This window comes from Balaenoptera acutorostrata, chromosome 8 (genome assembly GCF_949987535.1).
Source record: "Balaenoptera acutorostrata chromosome 8, mBalAcu1.1, whole genome shotgun sequence".
NCBI lineage: Eukaryota > Metazoa > Chordata > Mammalia > Artiodactyla > Balaenopteridae > Balaenoptera > Balaenoptera acutorostrata.
This window is the reverse complement of record NC_080071.1, coordinates 40008982-40032131: the sequence shown is the minus strand read 5'-3', so window position 1 is coordinate 40032131 and position 23150 is coordinate 40008982. Positions and strand designations below refer to the sequence as shown.

Genomic DNA, 23150 nt, shown 5'->3' with positions numbered 1-23150 from the left:
TCACTGTGTTTGCTGCCCTTATTTACTTGGACACTGGAGGCTTCAGGGCTCTAATACCATTGATGTTTACTAGGTATAACCAGTTCATTCACTTGAGGATACTATTCTTCAGTACATGAATTTGTAATGGCCATTCGGACTCCCTGTAATGATTAAGCTTATTTAATAATGTATGAAAATAAATGCATCTTAAGGGGTAAGGAGTAGGATTCCTGACTTTTCACATTGAACCAAATCACTCAATAAGTATTCATATAGGTACCTGCCAGTGCACACATTTTATAAGCATTGGGACCAGTTGTCACCCTGTTGGTTAAACAGTGGAGTGTGATATTCACTTTGGTAATCCAACATGAATGACTGCTTTTAGGTCCCACCTTCATGACTGACTACCCATAAATATACTTTAAATCTAAGACCATATCTTGGTCTCTGCCATTTGGGGAAAAAACCCTACTTATTAACAATTGGTAATTCTAATGAAATTTTCAGTTGTTTCATGTTTAGAAAATAACTCTTCAGTTGGTAGATAACTTGGGTTGGTTTATAAACCAAAGCATATGACAGATGAAATAGCGCAAGAAGCAGTATGTCTTGATGTCCTATTTTAATCAGAAAGTAGACATCACAGAATAAAGAATTATAAAGTATTTCTAGTCAGCCTAAGAGTGATATGTGGTGGAATTAAAAGATTTATATATTTTAAAAAACCTATTATTAACATATCAAAATAGATTGCATTTAAAAAATTTTACCGTATGCTTTAAACATGCTTCTATCAGGCACTTGAAGTGGGGAAAGGGGCTTTGTTATATTAAAAATATGTTATACTGTTTCAACAGATATGGAGTTGGAAACAAAATGTGAGTACTTCTTAAAATATGCAATGTAGAAAACAAATCACTTCATAATTATGTGCCTTGTATGAGAAGAAAATACTATTCCCTTGTGCTACTGAATATAAACTGTTTGGATTCAGTTAAAAGGTGTGTGTAGGCTCAGTGACATTTTACAATTTTAAATGTAATAGTACTCTTTGGAAATACAGTTTGAGACATTCCCTCCAGAAACCACAAGGGTATCTTGTGACAAGGATAGTATTTATAAGCAGGCAAGAAAAGTTTCCTCAAAAACAATCTTGCTCTTTTACTTTGCAACAAATTAAAATATGTATAGAATAAACCCTATAATATAGTTATGAATTTTTACAACATACAAAAATATTTACTTTGGAAAAACTTCTCCAAATACTAAGACCTACTGGTTTATTATTTGCATTTGAATTTATATGATGAACAGAATTCAAAAACAATTACCAACATAAATACTTTTTAATTGTAGGTATAGTCGATGGAAGTTGTGGGTTCCAGCTAGTTATTTCTTGTCAGTTAATTCAGAAGTTCTGGATAATAGGGCAGGTGTTTTACTGGGACAGAATTATTTTTATTATTTCTTTTCAGTTCCACCTTTCTTTAGATTGCTTCTCTTTCCTAGTCATAATTAGCCCTTTCTTAGAAATCCATTTTTTTTAATTTACACTTTTTTAAATAATCTGCCCTAGACTTTTAGGTTTTTATTTATTTTTTTGGCCTTTTGGCAGTTTTTCTAGTTGGCTTTTACATTTATTTGAGAGCAGAGTCTCTGTGAGCTCACTTTGCCATCTCCCACAGTGCCAATCCTTAGAGAAGGCTTTCGATAAAAGAGTTCTGAGTGAACTCAGCTTTAAAACACATTACCACAGAGACATTTTCTGAAGAAAGACTCTCATTTAACTTCTGATAAATATTGGTGTGTTTTGTAGAATTGTTTTACTCCATCATAAATAGAGAGTTATGTAGTTCAGGTGGGAAGGGAGTAAGGATGAAGTACCGGACTAAAAAGAGCTGAACTCCAGTGGCGGCTCGATCAGTGACTAGCCCTGTGAGCTTTTCCAAGTAACCAACCACTGTCATCCTGCCTTTACTTGGCCTGCCTCATAGAATTGTTGCTACAATCACATGAGATAATGTATGAGATAGCACTTTGAGTACTAAAAAGCACCATAAAAATGGGCAGTATGATTATACTATGTCTTTGCCATGACAAGCTGAATGTTATAAAGTAATATTGTCGTTGTAAGGTCCTTGGCCATTGCATTGTTGTTGGGATGGAAAAAAATTTCTTTAGAAAAATTGAGACCCTAAAAAAAAATTAAAATTAAAAAAAAATAAATAAATAAAAGATTCAAGTTTTACCAATGCTTATACTTTGAACTAGACCGCAACACACCCAAACTATTCTGGGGGGCTGCCTTGGAAGATTGTACTAACACCAGCTAATACATACTGAGTGTGTGCATTCTGTTAAGCCCTGGGTTGACAGCTGAAGGCACATTGTTTCATTTAGTCCTCAATACTGTCCTGTAAAGGTGAACAGTATTATTGAACTCATTTTGTTGGTGAGGAAATTGTGGCTTAGATAGACTAATGTGTCTAAGGCTATACAGATCAAAAGGGGCAGAGCCAGACCTGAATCCACATTTGTCTTACTCCAGAAACAATGCTCATTTGCTCTTTTCTGGCCTGGCAATACTATTAGCGAAAGCCTAAACAATTTTCTAGCAATCCAAATCTATGAGGAAGAAAATTAAATAGTAAGAATCACATTATTTAATCTCAAATTGATTTGAAGAGACCTGTGGAATCACATGGATCTTTAGAGGTAGTTAAGGAAAATTTTAGCATCTTTGCAAATAAAGAGTTTTAAAAATAATAATAATGAAATCTAAATATCAAAATACACTTCTTTAATGAGTTATGGCTTAAGACATGCCTGTTGGCAATGCATGAATTTTCCAAATATGTAATTTATGTTATAATGTCAGGATTTTGTTCTCTAATGCAACATTTGAATTATGATAACTTCCATTAAAAAATAATAATACTCCAGTTGAAAAATCATTCTGGTTTCCCAGACTCTCATTTATTGGCAATATGTATGATATTTTCTCTTGAAAAATTGCAGGGTAGTTACCATTATAGAGAAGGCAAAAAAATTTAATTTACAACTAGGCGGGCTAAAAGAGAAATAAGCTCTGACATTGAAGAGTGCAGTTCCAATTTGGTACTCTTAGGTGATTTGCTAAGTAGAATGTTTATAATTACTGTAACACTTTAAAAGAAGAAAAGAAAGCTTGCGTGTTTTATTTTGGTTAATGAGACTGTGAACCCATAATTGTTCAGTGTCTTAAAAACAAGCACATAAAAATGGTCTGATCCTAATTGCTCATTTTATTAGTGGACATTTTCAAGTATTGCATAAATATCTTCTCAGGGTGTTTCCTAATGAAGTCTTAGACAGTTTATAAAATAAAATAACTACTTCTAAAGTGAGTCTAAGCAATATGTCAGTGGTCAATAATCCTGTAGATCCTGATATACAAAACTATTGTTATATCCCTTCTTTGTTTTAGAACCTACTATAAACAGACATTTAGTTTTATTTGATGCTATAGACATTATGTACATCTCCTATCAATGTGATGAGAATTGTAGGTTAGTCACTAAGTGGTAAAAATGGAATCATTTTCATCCTGGTCTGAATTCTCTTTCTTGCTGACTCTTTGGATCTTGTCATAGTAAAAGGTACAGCAGTTCACAGCTTTTAAAAAGCAAATTGTCCTAATGGCATATTTGGGAGAAAAGATGTTTAAAAACTTTTCCTTTTGATCATGACATTTTAGTATAACAATATCTCTGGCTCTGTTGGTTCTAAAGGACCTTGTAGCAATTGACCCCAAGAAATATTTGTAATAGATGTATTGCAATTAATACAAAATTTCAAGTAACTCAGAAATATGCACATCTGTCATAACTGTGTCCTAAATCCAAGTGGTAAATGCGACTTTGAAAGTAGAGGATTCTTCAAATCACTTAGACACAAGGCAAAATGAGATTTTTATGTCAGGTTCCATTTTCTACATAATGCCAGAGCTATTTAAAAAAAACAGAATCAGCAATATAAAACTGTTATCATACTTAGAAACTTTATGTACATGTTATGTCAGAAAATTGTTTATTCTGTACCTATTATTTAGTTTCATAAAGGCATAAAAATGACAATCCTAGATTATAACCAAGAATTTTATACGTGAAATGTATATTTTATTATTGCTTTGGGATAGTTTCAGAATTTACTTATGAACTTCAAAATCTCTTATTCTTGCTTTACCCAGCCTAAAACCTAACTCTTCCTTCCTCAGCATAAAGCTATCAAATGAGCTGGCATCATCCCCGAATCTAAGCGCGGTTTCTAGATGTTGCCAAAGAATTATACCCAGAATCTCTAATGCTTTCACAGGATTGTAAGACTGCAGTTTCGTCTTGTATATTCAAAGAAAATGGTGCTGATTGGAATACCCAAGTGGGTTATATGCCTTCATTCATACAAGAATGAAATGGTCTATGTGTTTATAATGTTACTTTCACCTTGTTGGGTTTTTTCCCTTCTATCCACATATATTCATAAAACTTTTGAGAAACTTAGCTGCACCTCACCATTTCCTTCTCCAGTGGGAATTTAAATGCTATTATTATGTAGGGAATGTGAAAGTTGGAAACATTTTCCCTAAATGGAATGTGGGTCTTTCTATGAGAGTGATGTAATTCTGGGAACTTTTGTTGGGCATTCTCCACATGCTGGTTTCAGTGATGGAGGAAGAAAAAATACAAGATTGGTTCTTGCCTTCAAGTATCTCACAGTGTAGTAGTCAAGATTGCTGTGCAAACAAGCTGCATCTTACAAAACAAGAAATGCAAGATAGTCACTTTCGTTTTGTTAAGCAATTTTAATGGCTATGCCCCTCTGTAGAAGCAACATAAAAGATTACGTTACTTATCCTTTCAATTTAAAGGAGTATACCTGTGCAAAGATTTGAGAGGTAAAATGTTTGATCTACAAGATATAGAAATGGTTACATAATAATTTCCCCAGACTTCCATATTCAGATAAATATTTTTCTCATTCGGAAGGTACTGAGGAAGCTATGCAATACTCCTTTGATTAGAATATTTTAAGATTTCCTCTGGTTGACTTGCCCTCAGAAGTAATTTACTATATTGTTAAACCTGTCAGTATCAAATTTACATTTGTAGATTTTCAGTCAAAATGCTAAACTCACTTCTTGAATTTCATATTATTCAAAGGTAATGCCACATGGTTTTCAAGGGGTGTCTTTGGTTCCCAATATGTGGAGTTAGTTTCTTTCTTGAGACCATTATTAGAATTCAGATTGGATCTGTTATTCCATAACCCTTATGTTTGCTGGCATTCACTAGTGATGATGGTTGAGGCTTGCACTAAGGCAGACCACTAAATCTGGCCTAGGCTGGCAGATGGGCACAAATGAAGACTCAGAGTCCATTTAGAGCTGTTTTCACTTACGGTTACTAATGAATGAACAAACAGCACAACAAATGTGAGATCGAGATACAGATCAGTGAACACATTTTCTGATGCCTCCCTTCCTTGGGAGGCATATTCAAAGAGGTCAGTGCAGTCCACGCACCATGAGGAATCTGCCTACGCAGAGCAGCCCAGAACTGGCGATCTTGTCTCACAGCCCGTTAAGCTAGGAGAAGGGTGTCCATCTGTCACAATAGAAGGAATTTCTATTCTAAGGAATCACCATTATTTACTCTATTTTTACTGAATCATCAAATGGCTACCATCAGTCTTCAGGATGATATTTAAATTTCCAAAGAGACTGCTTTGCGCTCCCATGTCTATTTTACAGAATCCCTTGGTTGATCTAATCACTACTGGGATAGTTGTTTGTATTTTAATAAATGAGCTGATTTTGTCATCCAAAGTATTCACTGGGCACCCACTTTGGGAGAAACACTATACTGATAAGTAATGCCATAATATTTAAATAATGTAGAATCTCCTTTAATGGAGATATTTTAACAGAAAAAAAAAGTTCCATACAAAACTATAAAAAGTATTCCTATTCTTTAATTATTTGGGGAAAATATTAGGTAAAGAAGTTTCAAAAGAATCTGAGTTTTGCCCATGAGTTTAGCTGTGACTGAGAGTTTCTGGCAATTAGTTGAAATCAAACATTTGCATGTTCTATCTTTGATATGACAGCATGCAATATAAGCTTATCAGGAATTCTCACTTTGTTGCTATTAATCTTTTTTTTTGCATCTTGGGTTTTTTAAAATTTATTTATTTTATTTATTTTTATTTTTGGCTGCGTTGGGTCTTCGTTGCTGCATGCGGGCTTTCTCTAGTTGTGGTGAGTGGGGGCTACTCTTCGTTGTGGTGCGCGGGCTTCTCATTGTAGTGGCTTCTCCTGTTGTGGAGCATGGGCTCTAGGCGTGTGGGCTTCAGTAGTTGTGGCACACAGGCTTAGTTGCTCCGCGGCATGTGGGATCTTCCTGGGCCAGGGATTGAACCCGTGTCCCCTGCATTGGCAGGAGGATTCTTAACCACTGAGCCACCAGGGAAGCCTGATATTAATTTTTAATACTTTAAATACTTTGCATCCACATGAACTTGGCACTAAGATGTATAAAGGAGTGAATACCTTAAGTTTTTTCAAATCAGAAAATCTGAGTTTAGTCTCAGCTTTGAAACTCAGACAGCATAGTGTTGAGCAAGTCCCTTAACCTTCCTAGAACTCAGTTTCTAAATCCATAAAGTGGGTATTTTTTGAACCACAAACAAGTTTACCAGTAATTAGATCACTCAAGAGATTCTATAGAAGATAGACATATAACAGCAAGGCAGTTGTCTGGAAAAGTCAAATACCATCTGTTACTCAGAAGGTTCTAAATACTTATTCATTCCTATGGAGGTGTTCTATTACCTGTTAAAACACACACACATGCAGTGCTCGCTAATACAATTATTAAAACATTCTTTTACTCATTTATTTTCTACCTTTTGTCAAATAATGTGCTTTCCCATAATCAGGATTAAACAATGATTCCTCATATATTTTAGAATTCTTCACAACTGTATCCTCAGGAATCACTTCATTCTTTACACTCTAAATATCAAAAGCATTTAACATAAAAATCTGTTGCTTATAGCAATATGTCCCACTAATTTATTAAAAGAATGAGTACCAAAACGCATGCATTTGTTTTCAAAATAAAGGTTGTGAACCATAAGAATTAGTAAACTCTTTTTAGAATAAGCACTAATTCTAAGCCTAATTTTTCAAAGTACCAAACAAATAGATATTAGAAGATATCAGTTGTTATGCAGATAAAACCTTAATTATATCAAATTTATTATGGCATTTATTACAATTTGATATTTTTAGAATCCAAATTCAAAACTATGGTAATGTGCAATATCATGTGCGCATTCCCACACACCTCCGTTTTTTATTTTTAATAAACACATACTAGAATATTTCAGGTTTTATACATTGTAAATGAACTTTATCTTTGACATACTTAAATATATCAAAAGATTTATTCATCAAAGATCGGCTCCAACACATTTTGGACACTTAAAACCAAAGTACATTAGAACCATGCCATGATGGGGAGAATACAGAACAAGGAAAGTTCTTTGGTGAGCTCCATAATATAACAACTATTAGCATCTCTCATGAAAAACTCAGTCGATACTGCACCCAAGGTGGTATCACTCACCACAATGGAGCAGGTGCAGACTACAGAGCACGTGAACTAGAGCCCCAGAATCAGCCATGGCAGAGGAGGCCATTGAATAGTCTCAGGCATATCAAGAAAACAGGGTCATTTTAATGGATTTTAGTTTTGGCTGTACTCTTAAGATATCTTCTTGAAAGCATCTCAAGATTTACTGATATCATTTTGAGTTTTCAAAATTTTTAATTTATAGAATATCTTCTGTCCTAAAGAATCTAATACAGAGGCACTTTACTAACCACATACTAGTTTGCAACAGGGTATACTGCAGTTGCCATGGCAACTATATTATAAATCTTTCTTTTCACTAACTTGGAATTTTTTTTTTAAGATTCTCTCTTTGGACTGACATTTTCAATGCTTGAGCTCTAGTGAAGATGATTTTTACCTCTTCACACTGTGAAAAGTTGAATTAATCTTTTCAAAGAGTTTTGTACATGTTGAATTTTTGTATCAGGGTACTTCAATTTAGAACTTGCAGTTCAAATCAAGAAAAAAAAAGTCTTATGAAGCAATAATATTATGTAGTTTTTCCCCTAACTATAAGACATGAACATAACATATACTTCATACTTTTCTCATGAAGAATTTCAATGTTCCCAAGCCACATTAAATGCAAAATAAAATGGTATTAGGATTTAGTTTTTATCAATAGGACCCGTGAATTATCAGCATAAAAATATCTATGCATTAGTTGTGTGATAAGCTGAGATGGAGTGACCACAGGAAAAGTAATGGAGGAAACATGAAAGACTAATAGAAGCTTAATTTCAAGAGTGTAGTGCTGACTTTTGCGAGATAACTGTGAAGGATACCAATCAACTTTGCATTTTCAGTCATCAACATCATATTAAGCCATGTCAATATCCAACATAGGTGCTAATGTAAACATTTTATCTGTAAAATACAAACATAGCAATATATACTTTATAGATATTGGCTACTACTGAACTGTGTTAGTGATGCTGCATCTTTTAAGATGAGATGATGCACTAAACCCACCATAAAAATATAAATACCAGATGTGGTTAACAAGAACCAAGGGAAATAGTATGTTTCGGAAGAGATAGATTAGATACCTGGAAGTGGGGTATTGCCATAACAAGTAATTGAAAATGTCGAAGTGGCTTTGGAATCAGGAAGTGGTTGGAGGCTGGAAGAATTTTGAGGAACATGATAGAAAAGTCTTAGATTGCCTTGAACAGACCCTTAGTAGAAATATGGACGTTAAAGATGCTGCTAGTGGGGGTACAGTAGGAAGTGAGGAACATATTATTGGGAACTAGAAGAATGGAGATCTCTGTTACATAATGGCAAAGCTAAACGGAATTGTGTCCTTCAGTTATGTAAAAGACAGAACTTGTAAAAGATGTGCTGGGATATCCTACTAAGGAGAATTCCAAGCAAAATGTTGAAGATGTGGCCTGTTTCTTGCTGCTTAGAGTAAAATGCAAGAAGAGGGGTGTAAATTGAAAGATGAACTATTAAACAAAAAGGAACCAGGGCATGATAACTTGGGAAATTCTCTGCCTATTCAGATGAGAAGAGATGCTAAAATTAAGAGATTGCCTTAGAAAGTGTGGCATATTAAAGCAAAAAAAAAGCCAAGGGTATGGCTGTACAAATCTTTTCCATAACTTTAAAAGACTGAAAGATCAGAGTGTTTGGTCGTAAGAGATTAAGGTTATGCCTCATAGATCTTCTCAACTAAATTAGAGGTCTTCTAGGAATCTGTGTGGCCCTCAGCCATCTCAACAAGAGCCAAAGGTAGAGAAGGGATTATCTCAAAAAAAATTTGTGGGGCTTCCCTGGTGGCGCAGTGGTTGAGAGTCTGCTTGCCAATGCAGGGGACACGGGTTCGAGCCCTGGTCTGGGAAGATCCCACATGCCGCAGAGCGACTAGGCCCGTGAGCCACAACTACTGAGCCTGTGCGTCTGGAGCCTGTGCTCCGCAACAGGAGAGGCCGCGATGGTGAGAGGCCCGCGCACCGCGATGAAGAGTGGTCCCCACTCGCCGCAACTGGAGAAAGCCCTCGCACAGAAACGAAGACCCAACACAGCCAAAAATAAGCAAATAAATAAATAAATAAAGACTGATATTACCTGTTTAAAAAAAAAAAATTTTGTGGATGTAGCTTCTTTCTAATGGAGAGCATTGCTGTGCCATCCACAGAAACCCACAAAGTTTTTAGGACAATTACATCAGCAGAGACACTACCAACTCGGATGGAAAGAAACAAGAGAGTCCAAAATGAAAGGAGGCCATTGGAGTCCAAAATTCTACTTACAGGAAGCAGGCTAATAAAACTACTCAGCTGCAAACATATTTTACTGTTCATGAAAAAGGGAGGATGACTCAGAGGGCAGAACTAATAATCCAGGCCAGAACTGAGAGCCTCTTGATAAGAGTCCACATCTTGATTTTGACCTTGTCAGATTCTAAGCAGAGAATCCAGTCAAGCGCACTCAAACTTCTTATGTATGGAACGATGAGATAATAAATGAGTGTTGTTCTAAGCGAACAAGTTTGTTGATAATTTGCTAGGTAGCAATAGAAACCTAATACAGATTTTAATAACTAGATTCTCTAAAAGATTCTAAAGAATTTACTTCATACAGTTCCAAAAGAGAGAACAAAGTAGTTCCTAGAGATTTTTCTATATACTCCTAAACTGTTCGCAAAAGATTTGCTTTGAAAACATTTTTTTAAATGCTATATTATCTATATGGTTTCTATGGAAATGTAGTTTTTAAGCTTTCCAGGAAGGAATAAAGAACGCTGATGCAGCTGTTAAACAACCCACAGTGTCCCCCACAGGGGCCTAACTATTTAAATAAAAAGGCCTACGAAAGCCATTTTACTTAAAAAAGCGAAATTCTTTGTTATGCAAGTAGTAAGAAAAGATCAGATACTTAAAGGATGATTTTTCCTTTGAATCGTCCTAATTACAGATTTAAAAAAAGTTTTAAATAATAGTTTTCACTTTTTACGACCTAAGTTCTCTGTTCAGTGATTAATGTTAAGTTAAATGAAGATAAAAATCAGGTTATTATTTTTCATTGACATTTATCTTATGCTTACATAAAATTTGTTTTATCATATTATCATAGATCCGCAGCCCGCGAATCATTTCTAACTTATAGTAAGAATTCACCTGTATCACCTGAGACAGCAGCTTTGCATCACAGTATGTATAAGATATTGCTGTCCTGAGATGAGTGCTACTTAACAAGCATTTTTTGGCATTGCATCTCCTCTTTAACTGAACTAGCTTCAAAAATACTAATGTCAAAAATAACATCAGCTTACAGTGGGCTTGCAGCAATGATGGTAGTTTTAGTAACTGAATCAACCTTAGGCCAAGTGCCATTAGCTGGCTCAAGTCATATGTTAGGGTATTATTATCTGTGACTTACACTTAGAACACTGGGGCTTAGATGTAGGCAGTCACAAAGAAGTCTAGAAACAAGTGGTGGTGAACAGTCTCTTCCCTGCTGTAACATACGCAAAAAGGTAGGTATTATAAAGTGTATGTTGATGAGTTGACAATGACTAAATGAGCATAGCTGCCATTTGAGAGCACTGGATCCTTTACAATAGCTTTGAGCATTGTTCATTAATGAAAACTGATGGAATTAACCACCTCTTATTCTAATATTTATTTAGATTTATTTGTGTTACTGCCAAATTAAGTTGAAATGAGAGCTGCTTAATAACAATAATAAATTAATCTAAACAAAATACTAACCTGTACTAGTAGGCTAAGGGCTCAAAGGAAAATGAGAAGCAAGTAACTCAGGCAGCAAGGTAACTTTTTTTTTTTAACCTTTGCTCTCTTCTAGTAAACAGTCTTATTTTCTTTGGTCTTTTTGTCCTTTTTTGCCAGCTTTTCCTTTTCAAAGTTAAAAGAAGTATGCCTGGTTGTTTTACTTCCACCCCTCCCTTTCCCATCATCACTTATGTGACCTGGAAGTGGAAATTGTAATTTGGAGAAGGTGACTGCTACACCTGTGCTCTTTAACTTAATGACAGCAGAAAGGTTATGAAGGAAGATGGCTATAACTAAGGTGATCATTTATCCCAGTTTGCTTGGGACAGTTCCAGTCTCTGCCTATTAATAGCCTCTCCTTTCATTCTCAAAACTCCCCTGGTTTGAATGGTAAATTACGTAGTCACCCTAGCTGTAACTAAGCTGGGCTAAGGAATGGTATAGAAAAATGTATGAACTTAAAAAGTGATGGTAGTTGAAATTTTGGGAGAACCAGGTTATGTTAGTGTCTTATTAATAACAGCAAGGACAAATTGCCTTTCCTGACACTGGGGTCTCTGTGTACTCTACAGAACTTTGTTATCTTTTAGAAGTGTTTTCAAATATTTAAGCAATTATTCTTGTTTATATGCAAGAAAATTGAACTACCCAGGTTCTTGTAGAATAAATGAGGGGATATTTTTCCATTCAATAATTTAAAAAATATTCCTAATAAAAATTCTTATTGAAATTATATGTTAGAAATATAAATGGAGTTTTAATAAAATGGATTCATGATGGATTTGTAAAAGAATTTTCAAGGACATTATTGTTGCTGATAATTTTGGGTAAAGAAAAAGTGTTTAAATGGAAAATATTTAAAATGCTCAGCAAACAGGATAAAATTAATAGAGTGGTGTCTTTTTCAGATAATTTAATATTCTTTTTCATATATAATTTCTGAAGGCTATTTTTTGTTATACTTCAGTGTTTAATATAGTTTAAAGAAAATGTTTCTTGCCCCAGACCAGGTTTTCATTCCCATTGGTAGCAAGTAATTCATTTTTATCATAATTTAAAGCAATATTAATATTTTGGAGAAATTTAATTGAATCCCAGACAAATTATTTCCTTTGTCTCCCCTTCTAATGATAACTATTTATGGTGGGTTGAATAAATAAAGCTCACTGCAAAGACTTAGTTTTAGAATCCCCAAGTAGGTTGTAATACACTACTCCCACTTGAAGATTCACAGTGTTTACTTATAATATACTTAATATAAGGTTTTAGGGAGTTTTCAGAAGGCATTAGAGCCTGCTACCAATAAAAAAGAAGACACGGAGGAGTAAAATATCTGCTGATTAGAGCTGCCAAAAAACCTTCCATAAGCAGTTTAGTCAAACCCCTTTCAGTTAGAGCCCACATACTTTCAGATTAATATTTTGTGACCTTGTTAATAATTAACATAATGCAACAACCCCATCTGGACCATGAAATGATAAGACATAATTCCGAAGAGTTTTATGGTATATTTTTATGTAAAAAAAAATTATCCAGCAATCTTATCGGGTACTTTTGTTCAGTATTCATTTTCCCAGTTACTAAAGAGTTACACTTTGACAGGATGAAATTTGCTGTAGAATTCTGCTCTTGTAAGCATATAACAGGGGGTTAATCACAATGTCATACTTTCATTCTCAGTTTTTTAATGAGGTAGACTTACTGCCAAAGTAAAGCATTCTATAAAAATGCGGAGCTCGTGTAATGATCGTTTTGATTGAATTGTGTGTTTTAGCCATCCAACTTCCTGAGACTATTAAATTACAGTGGCCAGTGCTATACTTATGAGTTAATAAAATGGCAGTTATTTAAGGAAACAGTTTTTTTTTTCCCAAGTAGACATTATGTTTGCCTGTGTGAACAACTAGAGGAACAGGATGTAGAGATCTACATGTTTTCCAGAAGATAATGAAAAAGGGAGGAAGAGCAGAGAAGGAGAGAGAGATCTGCCAGTCTCAGATTTGTCTCATTTTTAAGGGCATTCATAACTGTTTATTCCTCATAAATGAGATATACACAGGTTTCAGTGATTTAATTTTTGAAAAGGTATTGTTCCTGCCCAATTTGTCATCTCAAAACATCGTAGTTCTGCTAACACCACTACATTTTCTCATTATGGACCATGAGACAGGCTCTGGGCCTTGTTTTCCACTGAGGATAAAGAAAATAAGCTGAGATTTAGAGTCCCTGGAGCGGAAGGGACCTTGGGGTCCAACTGACCTTATGGAATGGACCTGGAGGGAAACCTCAGGTTCAGCCTAACAACTCTGACACTTGGTAAGTCACTGAAAGGCTCTGCCTGTGCCTCAGTTTATCTGTAGAGGACAACCCATGCATTCCATCATGTCCAATTTATGAGGACAAGAGAGAGAATCTATGTGAACCCCAAGGGGAACATATTCTTAGCGTTAAGTAGGCAGAGCGAGGGATAAGTCAAAGCAGGAGGAGAAGGGCCAGTTGCTTTACTCTCCACCCGAAAGCCCTAGCAGGTGCTGAGATCACCATTGGATAGAACAGTCTTGAGGTGCTTCTAAAAAATTAGCCCTGCTTAGAAGGGATTAAGTTAAAACTTCACCAGGGGAGCAACTTTTTAGGGATGATTAGTATACAGAGTCGTTTAAGAAGGTTTATAGGAAAAGTTTTAGCCAGGCCAATCCTCTGCATCCCACTCCGTTCTGACTGTCTCTTTGGGAGTCATATCCCCCTAAGCCCTTTAATTGCTGTCTATTTTCCCAGTCAACAAAGAATATGTTCTACTCAAATAAAACATCTTCTAATAAAAATGTTCACGTTTTTCCTTAATCCAAGAACCACGGGGAAGCTGAAGAAATTTCATTTTGGAACCACACTATACAGATAATATAGAAAGGACTGAATGAGGATTTTGAATTGTGTGGAACAAATAGGAAATATACAGTGGAAAGAATAAAAAATACTAGCATAAAAAATTTCATATGATTACAAAAAGAGTTTCTAAGAACTTGAATATATATGATATATGTGTGTGTGTATATAGGTATATACATACACATATGTAAATATATAAATATATACTTTATATTACAAAATATATATACTTTATATAAAATATATAAATATATACTTTATATATATAATATTTTAATATAAACTATATATTTATATTTTGTTCTTGTGGGGAATGAGCCACTTTGGGACTGAGATATTTTATCTTTGTTTTCGGGGGTTTTATCGAATTTTATTTTATTTATTTTTTTATACAGCAGGTTCTTATTAGTCATCAATTTTATACACATCACTGTATGCATGTCAATCCCAATCGCCCAATTCATCACACCACCCCCACCACCCCCGCCGCTTTCCCCCCTTGGTGTCCATACGTTTGTTCTCTACATCCGTGTCTCAATTTCTGCCCTGCAAATTGCTTCATCTATACCATTTTTCTAGGTTCCACATATATGTGTTAATATATGATATTTGTTTTTCTCTTTCTGACTTACTTTACTCTGTATGACAGTCTCTAGATCCATCCACGTCTCAACAAATGACCCAGTTCCGTTCCTTTTCATGGTTGAGTAATATTCCATTGTATATATGTACCACAACTTCTTTATCCATTTGTCTGTCGATGGGCATTTAGGTTGCTTCCATGACCTGGCTATTGTAAATAGTGCTGCAATGAACATTGGAGTGCATGTGTCTTTTTGAATTACGGTTTTCTCTGGGTATATGCCCAGTAGTGGGATTGCTGGGTCATATGGTAGTTCTATTTTTAGTTTTTTAAGGAACCTCCATACTGTTCTCCATAGTGGCTGTATCAATTTACATTCCCACCAACAGTGCAAGAGGGTTCCCCTTTCTCCACACCCTCTCCAGCATTTGTTGTTTGTAGATTTTCTGATGATGCCCATTCTAACTGGTGTGAGGTGATACCTCATTGTAGTTTTGATTTGCATTTCTCTAATAATTAGGATGTTGAGCATCTTTTCATGTGCTTCTTGGCCATCTGTATGTCTTCTTTGGAGAAATGTCTATTTAGGTCTTCTGCCCATTTTTGGATTGGGTTGTTTGTTTACTTAATATTGAGCTGCATGAGCTGTTTATATATTTTGGAGATTAATCCTTTGTCCGTTGATTCGTTTGCAAATAATTTCTCCCATTCTGAGGGTTGTCTTTTCGTCTTGTTTGTGGTTTCCTTTGCTGTGCACAAGCTTTGAAGTTTCATTAGGTCCCATTTGTTTATTTTTGTTTTTATTTCCATTACTCTAGGAGGTGGGTCAAAAAAGATCCTGCTGTGATTTATGTCAAAGAGTGTTCTTCCTATGTTTTCCTCTAAGAGTTTTATAGTGTCCGGTCTTACATTTAGGTCTCTAATCCATTTTGAGTTTATTTTTGTGTATGGTGTTAGGGAATGTCCTAATTTCATCCCTTCTCCTTTTACATGTAGCTGTCCAGTTTTCCCAGCACCACTTATTGAAGAGACTGTCTTTTCTCCATTGTATATCTTTGCCTCTTTTGTCATAGATTAGTTGACCATAGGTGTGTGGGTTTATCTCTGGGCTTTCTATCTTGTTCCATTGATCTATGTTTCTGTTTTTGTGCCAGTATCATATTGTCTTGATTACTGTAGCTTTGTAGTATAGTCTGAAGTCAGGGAGTCTGATTCCTCCAGCTCCATTTTTTTCCCTCAAGGCTGCTTTGGCTATTTGGGGACTTTTGTGTCTCCATACAAATTTTAAGATTTTTTTGTTCTAGTTCTGTTAAAACTGCCATTGGTTATTTGATAGGGAGTGCATTGAATCTGTAGATTGCTTTGGATAGTATAGTCATTTTCACAATATTGATTCTTCCAATCCAAGAACATGGTATATCTCTCTATCTGTTTGTACCATCTTTAATTTCTTTCATCAGTGTCTTATAGTTTTCTGCATACAGGTCTTTTGTCTCCCTAGGTAGGTTTATTCCTAGGTATTTTATTCTTTTTGTTGCAATGGTAAATGGGAGTGTTTCCTTAATTTCTCTTTCAGATTTTTCATCATTAGTGTATAGGAATGCAAGAGATTTCTGTGCATTAATTTTGTATCCTGCAACTTTACCAAATTCATTGATTAGCTCTAGTAGTTTGCTGGTGGCATCTTTAGGATTCTCTATGTATAGTATCATGTCATCTGCAAACAGTGACCGTTTTACTTCTTCTTTTACAATTTGTATTCCTTTTATTTCTTTTTCTTCTCTGATTGCCGTGGCTAGGACTTCCAAAACTATGTTGAATAATAGTGGTGAGGGTGGACATCCTTGTCTTGTTCCTGATCTTAGAGGAAATGCTTTCAGTTTTTCACCATTGAGAATGATGTTTCCTGTGGGTTTGTCATATATGGCCTTTATTATGTTGAGGTAGGTTCCCTCTATGCCCCCTTTTGGAGAGTTTTTATCAAAAATGGGTGTTGAATTTTGTCAAAAGCTTTTTAGGCATCTATTGAGATGATCGTATGGTGTTTCTCCTTCAATTTGTTAATATGGTTTATCACATTGATTGATTTACGTATATTGAAGAATCCTTGCATCCCTGGGATAAATCCCAGTTGATCATGGTGTATGATCCTTTTCATGTGTTGTTGGATTCTGTTTGCTAGTATTTTGTTGAAGTTTTACATCTATATTCATCAGTGATATTGGTCTGTAATTTTCTTTTTTTGTAGTATCTTTGTCTGGTTTTGGTATCAGGGTGATGGTGGCCTCATAGAATGAGTATGGGAGTGTTCCTTCCTCTGCAATTTTTCGGAAGAGTTTGAGAAGGATGGGTGTTAGCTCTTCTCTAAATGTTTGATAGAATTCACCTGTGAAGCCATCTGGTCTTGGACTTCTGTTTCTTGGAAGATTTTTAATCACAGTTTCAATTTCATTACTCATGATTGGTCTGTTCGTATTTTCTATTTCTTCCTGATTCAATCTTGGAAGGTTATACCTTTCTAAGAAGTTGTCCATTTCTTCCAGGTTGTCCATTTTATTGGCATAGAGTTGCTAGTAGTAGTCTCTTAGGATGCTTTGTATTTCTGTGTTGTGTGTTGTAACTTCTCCTTTTTCATTTCTAATTTTATTGATTTGAGTCCCTCTTTTCCTTGATGAGTCTGGCTAATGGTTTATCAATTTTGTTTATCTTCTCAAAGAACCAGCTTTTAGTTTTATTGCTCTTTGCTATTGTTTTCTTTGTTTCTATTTCATTTATTTCTGCTCTGATCTTTATGATTTCTTTCCTTCTGCTAATTTTGGGTTTTGTTTGTTCTTCTTTCTCTAGTTCCTTTAGGTGTAAGGTTAGATTGTTTATTTGAGATTTCTCTTGTTTCTTGAGGTAGGCTTGTATAGCTATAAACTTCCCTCTTAGAACTGCTTTTGCTGCATCCCATAGGTTTTGGATCGTCGTGTTTTCATTGTCATTTGTTTCTAGGTAGTTTTTTGATTTCTTCTCTGATTTCTTCAGTGATCTCTTGGTTATTTAGTAACGTATTGTTTAGCCTCCATGTGTTTGTGTTTTTTACGTTTTTTTCCCTGTAATTGATTTCTAATCTCGCAGTGTTGTGGTCAGAAAAGATGCTTGATAGGATTTCAATTTTCTTAAATTTACTGAGGCTTGATTTGTGACTCAAGCAAGATGTGATCTATCCTGGAGAATATTCCATGTGCACTTGAGAAGTGTAATCTGCTGTTTTTGGATGGAATGTCCTATAAATATCAGTTAAATCTATCTGGTCTATTGTGTCATTTAAAGCTTGTGTTTCCTTATTAATTTTCTGTTTGGATGATCTGTCCATTGGTGTAAGTGAGGTGTTAAAGTCCCCCACTATGATTGTGTTGCTGTTGATTTCCTCTTTTATAGCTGTTAGCAGTTGCCTTATGTATTGAGGTGCTCCTATGTTGGGTGCATATATATTTATAATTGTTATAACTTCTTCTTGGATTGATCCCTTGATCATTATGTAGTGTCCTTCCTTGTTTCTTGTAACATTCTTTATTTTAAAGTCTATTTTATCTGATATGAGTATTGCTACTCCAGCTTTCTTTGGATTTCCATTTGCATGGAATATCTTTTTCCATCCCCTCACTTTCAGTCTGTATGTTTCCCTAGGTCTGAAGTGGGTCTCTTGTAGACAGCATATATATGGGTCTTGTTTCTGTGTCCATTCAACAAGCCTGTGTCTTTTGGTTGGAGCATTTAATCCATTCACATTTAAGGTAATTATCGATATGTATGTTCCTATGACCATTTTCTTAACGGTTTTGGGTTTGTTTTTGTAGGTCCTTTTCTTCTTCTTGTGTTTCCCACTTAGAGAAGTTCCTTTAGCATTTGTTGTAGAGCTGGTTTGGTGGTGCTGAATTCTCTTAGCTTTTGCTTGTCTATAAAGCTTTTGATTTCTCCATCGAATCTGAATGAGATCCTTGCTGGGTAGACTAATCTTGGTTATAGGTTCTTCCCTTTCATCACTTTAAGTATATCATGCCACTCCCTTCTGGCTTGTAGAGTTTGTGCTGAGAAATCAGCTGTTAACCTTATGGGAGTTCCCTTGTATGTTATTTCTCGTTTTTCCCTTTCTGCTTTCAATAATTTTTCTTTGTCTTTAATTTTTGCCAATTTGATTACTATGTGTCTCAGTGTGTTTCTCCTTGGGTCTATCCTGTATGGGACTCTCTACGCTTCCTGGACTTGGGTGGCTATTTCCTTTCCATGTTAAGGAAGTTTTCAACTATAATCTCTTCAAATATTTTCTTGGGTCCTTTCTCTCTCTCTTCTCCTTCTGGGACCCCTATAATGCGAATGTTGTTGCGTTTGATTTCTCCCAGAGGTCTCTTAGGCTGTCTTCATTTCTTTTCATTCTTCTTTCTTTGTTCTGTTCTGCAGCAGTGAATTCCACCATTCTGTCTTCCAGGCTACTTATCCATTCTTTTGCGTCAGTCATTGTGCTATTGATTCCTTCTAGTGTGTTTTTCATTTCAGTTATTGTATTGTTCATCTCTGTTTGTTTGTTCTTTAATTCTTCTAGGTCTTTGTTAAACATTTCTTGCATCTTCTTGAACTTTGCCTCCATTCTTTTTCTGAGGTCCTGGATCATCTTCACTATCATTTTTCTGAATTTTTCATCTGGAAGGTTGCCTATCTCCACTTCATTTAGTTGTTTTTCTGGGGGTTTATCTTGTTCCTTCATGTGGTACATAGCCCTCTGCCTTTTCATCTTGTCTATCTTTCTGTGAATGTGGTTTTTGTTCCACAGGCTGCAGGATTGTCTTATCTTTGTAATAAATAACTGGATAATTAGAAACTCTCTGAAGTCTCATTAAACCTTAACTTTCTAGGATTGTGGTTACCATCAGTCATCATAAGTAAGTGTGTCAGGTAGAACATTTATCTAAAGGGAAAGCTGAAACATCAGATGATATTTATGTAGTAGTAAACATGTAAAATACTTTGAAGGAGACAGAAAGAGAATTTTAAAAAGAGAAATAAAGCTACTATTTATTGAGCACTACCACATGCTGGATGGAAAAATAATTGTAATAATGATAGCAACAACAGTAACAGTCACAGGTAAAATGGGTGCAGGTAAAAGTTTCAGATACCAGGCTTTGGGCTTGACGCCCATGTACACATTGTCTCATATCTTACTGTGAAACAAATCCTAACATAATCCCCATCTTACAAATGAGAGATCTGAGACACAGAGAGATTCACTCGCTTGCCAAGGTCTACTGAGGCTGTGAAGCATGAGTTCAAACCCCAGCTGTCTGTCCCTAGGGTCTGTTCCCTCTCTCACTCAATTCTGTCAACCCTGGAAGATGGGCATCATCCACTGATGTACATATTAGTTTCCCCATTACAGGGGGAGTTTAGGTGACTTCTCTAGGGTTACACACAGATTCTACAGCAAGGATGTTAACCCAGCCCTTTTTAAACACATGCTTGGGGCTTCCCTGGTGGCGCAGTGGTTAAGAATCCTCCTGCCAATGCAGGGGACACAGGTTCGAGCCCTAGTCCAGGAAGATCCCACATGCCGTGGAGCAACTAAGCCCGTGCACCACAACTACTGAGCCTGCACTCTAGAGCCTGCGTGCCACAACTACTGAAACCCGCACGCCTAGATCCTGTGCTTTGCAACAAGAGAAGCCATCACAATGAGAAGCCTGCACACCGCAATGAAGAGCAGCCCCCGCTCGCCGCAACTAGAGGAAGCCCGCGCACAGCAATGAAGACCCAATGCAGCCAAAAAATAAATAAATAAAATCTAAAAAAAATTAAATAAACACGTGCTTTCCACTATACTGTGCTAAATTTACCCCCTTTAGAATTTTTTTACTTGTGATGAGAGATTAATGAATGCTGAATTGGATATCTGACTACAATTAGATGTGCCTCACAAAAGAAAAATCAGAGATCAACACTAGGTTTCACACTAGCTATAAATATTCACATCACAATAACATCCTTTTTTTCAAATTGACCCATTACATAGCTTTCCATAGGAATCAGTTCCTATCACTGAAATGGGACAGTTTCACAATTCTAAATGTGCTTGCATTCCAGTGACTAAACTGATGGTGTCTCAGTGACATTTTTCTTTTTATTCACAGAGCTAGTAAGGTAAAGTGAGCCTTGGTTTATTATTTCTAAATTCTGGGACCCTATAGAAAACACTCTCCATGTATCGTTCAGTTTCAGTGGAAGTACACAAATAGGAAATAGACATATAATCTGGGCTTCGACTGGGGTGGAAGAGAACTGCTATTTCTCCCTTTCTGGTGTGCAGGAAATTGCTATGGATTAAAGAAATGCCAATACAGTTTCCCAGTTAGCCCACTTTAGAAATATATATACATGCTCTCCCTTTCCTTAATCTTCTTTTGTTCTCTTCCTTACTCCTCTTTTCCCTGTGGAATGTGTGTATTTGGGCAGCTTTACCTGGTTTGGATTTGATGGGAGAATGGACCAGAAGCTGGATCTCTCAGTGCTGGGCCCTCTGCTGATACAAGCAGAAATTGAGCCAGTTAGACCAGAATTAAGCCCCCTATTCACTTCATATATGCCATTTTAGCAGCTAGAGCGTAATGATGGTTTTTATTCCTCCTGGCATTAAGTCTGAGAGGCAAACTAACAAGTAACAAGAAAATTCAAAATGAAAGCTGACATGTCTTCCTGAATTCTCCCTAAGGTGCTTGAGTATGATTATTATTTAATGCTTCTTTGTCCCTTAAATATAGGGGGTACCAGTCAACATATGAAATTGTTTCAGATAATAGAAATTTTCCTGAAAACTAAGACCAAAATATGAAAAAATACCAGAGTGGCTGAAAGTGTGGGGTTCTAAAAGCCTAAGGTGCAGACTAATGCAGAGCTTTCTGTGCAGTGCTGGGCAGGGTTTTTCAAGAGTTCTGTCATTTTGTGACATTTTCCTTCCTTGTATAGCCCTCAAGCCCAGCCCTACTGTGTCATCACATTTTGCTTTTCAGATTCACCACCATTGATGGTGGGTCAGGAACATCGTCCATGTACACAAAGGACAGTGCACTATAATATTTGAAGATGGAAAAGAAAAGATTCTTCAATCACTAGGCAAGTTGACCTCAGGGCTGTCAAGCAAATTATGCCAGCCCAGGATGTCTGCTCAGAGAATCACTGTGGTGTGGCAGGTGATGAATGAGTGGTTTTCATGGCCTCAGGCTCCTTCCCAAGAGAGAGAGACTAAATTGGAAGATGATTTAAGCAATCATGGTGGGTAAGTCTGACAGAACTCAAATACCACCCCTTACCTCTCTGCTTGCATGAGGGCTGATGGCAGGACTGGGTCTTAACTTGTGGGATGTTCAATACAGAGATGAGAAAAATCATCTTCCTTATTCATTCTTCCTCTTTGAAATGAAAATCTGCTCAAGCAGAACAAGATTTCTTTATATCAGAAGTGTTGCTGATCCAGAGAAAAGGGCCTGCAAAGTGTTCACCTTTCCAGTGGCAGTTAGAAGCTGGCATTGGCAACATGGCACCCAGCTTTTTTTTTTTTTTTTTTTTTTAAAGATTTATTTATTGATTGATTGCTATGTTGGGTCTTCGTTTCTCTGCTAGGGCTTTCTCTAGTTGTGGCAAGCGGGGGCCACTCTTCATCGCGGTGCGCGGGCCTCTCACTATCGTGGCCTCTCTTGTTGCGGAGCACAGGCTCCAGACGCGCAGGCTCAGTAATTGTGGCTCACGGGCCCAGTTGCTCCGCGGCATGTGGGATCTTCCCAGACCAGGGCGCGAACCCGTGTCCCCTGCATTAGCAGGCAGATTCTCAACTACTACACCACCAGGGAAGCCTGGCACCCAGCTTTTGACCTCACCTGGGTATGTCAATTCTTTTCATATTCAAGGCCCATCGACTACCACAGAGATATGAAAGACCACTTTATCTTTTGAAAGAACCTAAACATAGGGCAAGTTTGTTTTACTTCATAGATTTTGAAATGGAATTTATTATTAGAAGAAACTAGAAGTTGAATATTCATTAGTACCCTTGATCCTCTTTTGAGCAGAAGACTTGAAAGAAACCTGGGTTTGGAAGAATTTTTTTAATCTTCTCTTTTCCTGTGCTTTTGGGGCCAATGTTAAGTTCTGCCATCTGTAGGACATGTTCATTTTTTTTTTTTTTAAAGTCATGTTCCTAGCTTTTTTTTT

At 36.2% G+C, this 23150-nt stretch overlaps 1 protein-coding gene across 8 annotated transcripts in view; it reads left to right on the top strand.

Annotated features, from left to right (window-relative positions):
• Positions 1 to 23150, top strand: part of ZNF385B (zinc finger protein 385B) — a 432563-nt gene that overhangs the window by 274781 nt on the left and 134632 nt on the right. The window contains exon 1 of one of the 8 annotated variants that reach the window (XM_028168593.2): positions 11138 to 11184. The exons of 6 other annotated variants lie outside the window; for them this stretch is intronic. Coding sequence is in view for 1 of the 2 variants with exons in the window: in XM_007190391.3 (XP_007190453.2) it covers positions 22212 to 22218 (7 nt within the window). In the remaining variant the exon portion in view is untranslated. Of the gene's footprint in view, positions 1 to 11137; positions 11185 to 22105; positions 22219 to 23150 lie in introns of those variants that run through there. One more of the 8 variants, XM_007190391.3, reaches the window with a different exon arrangement.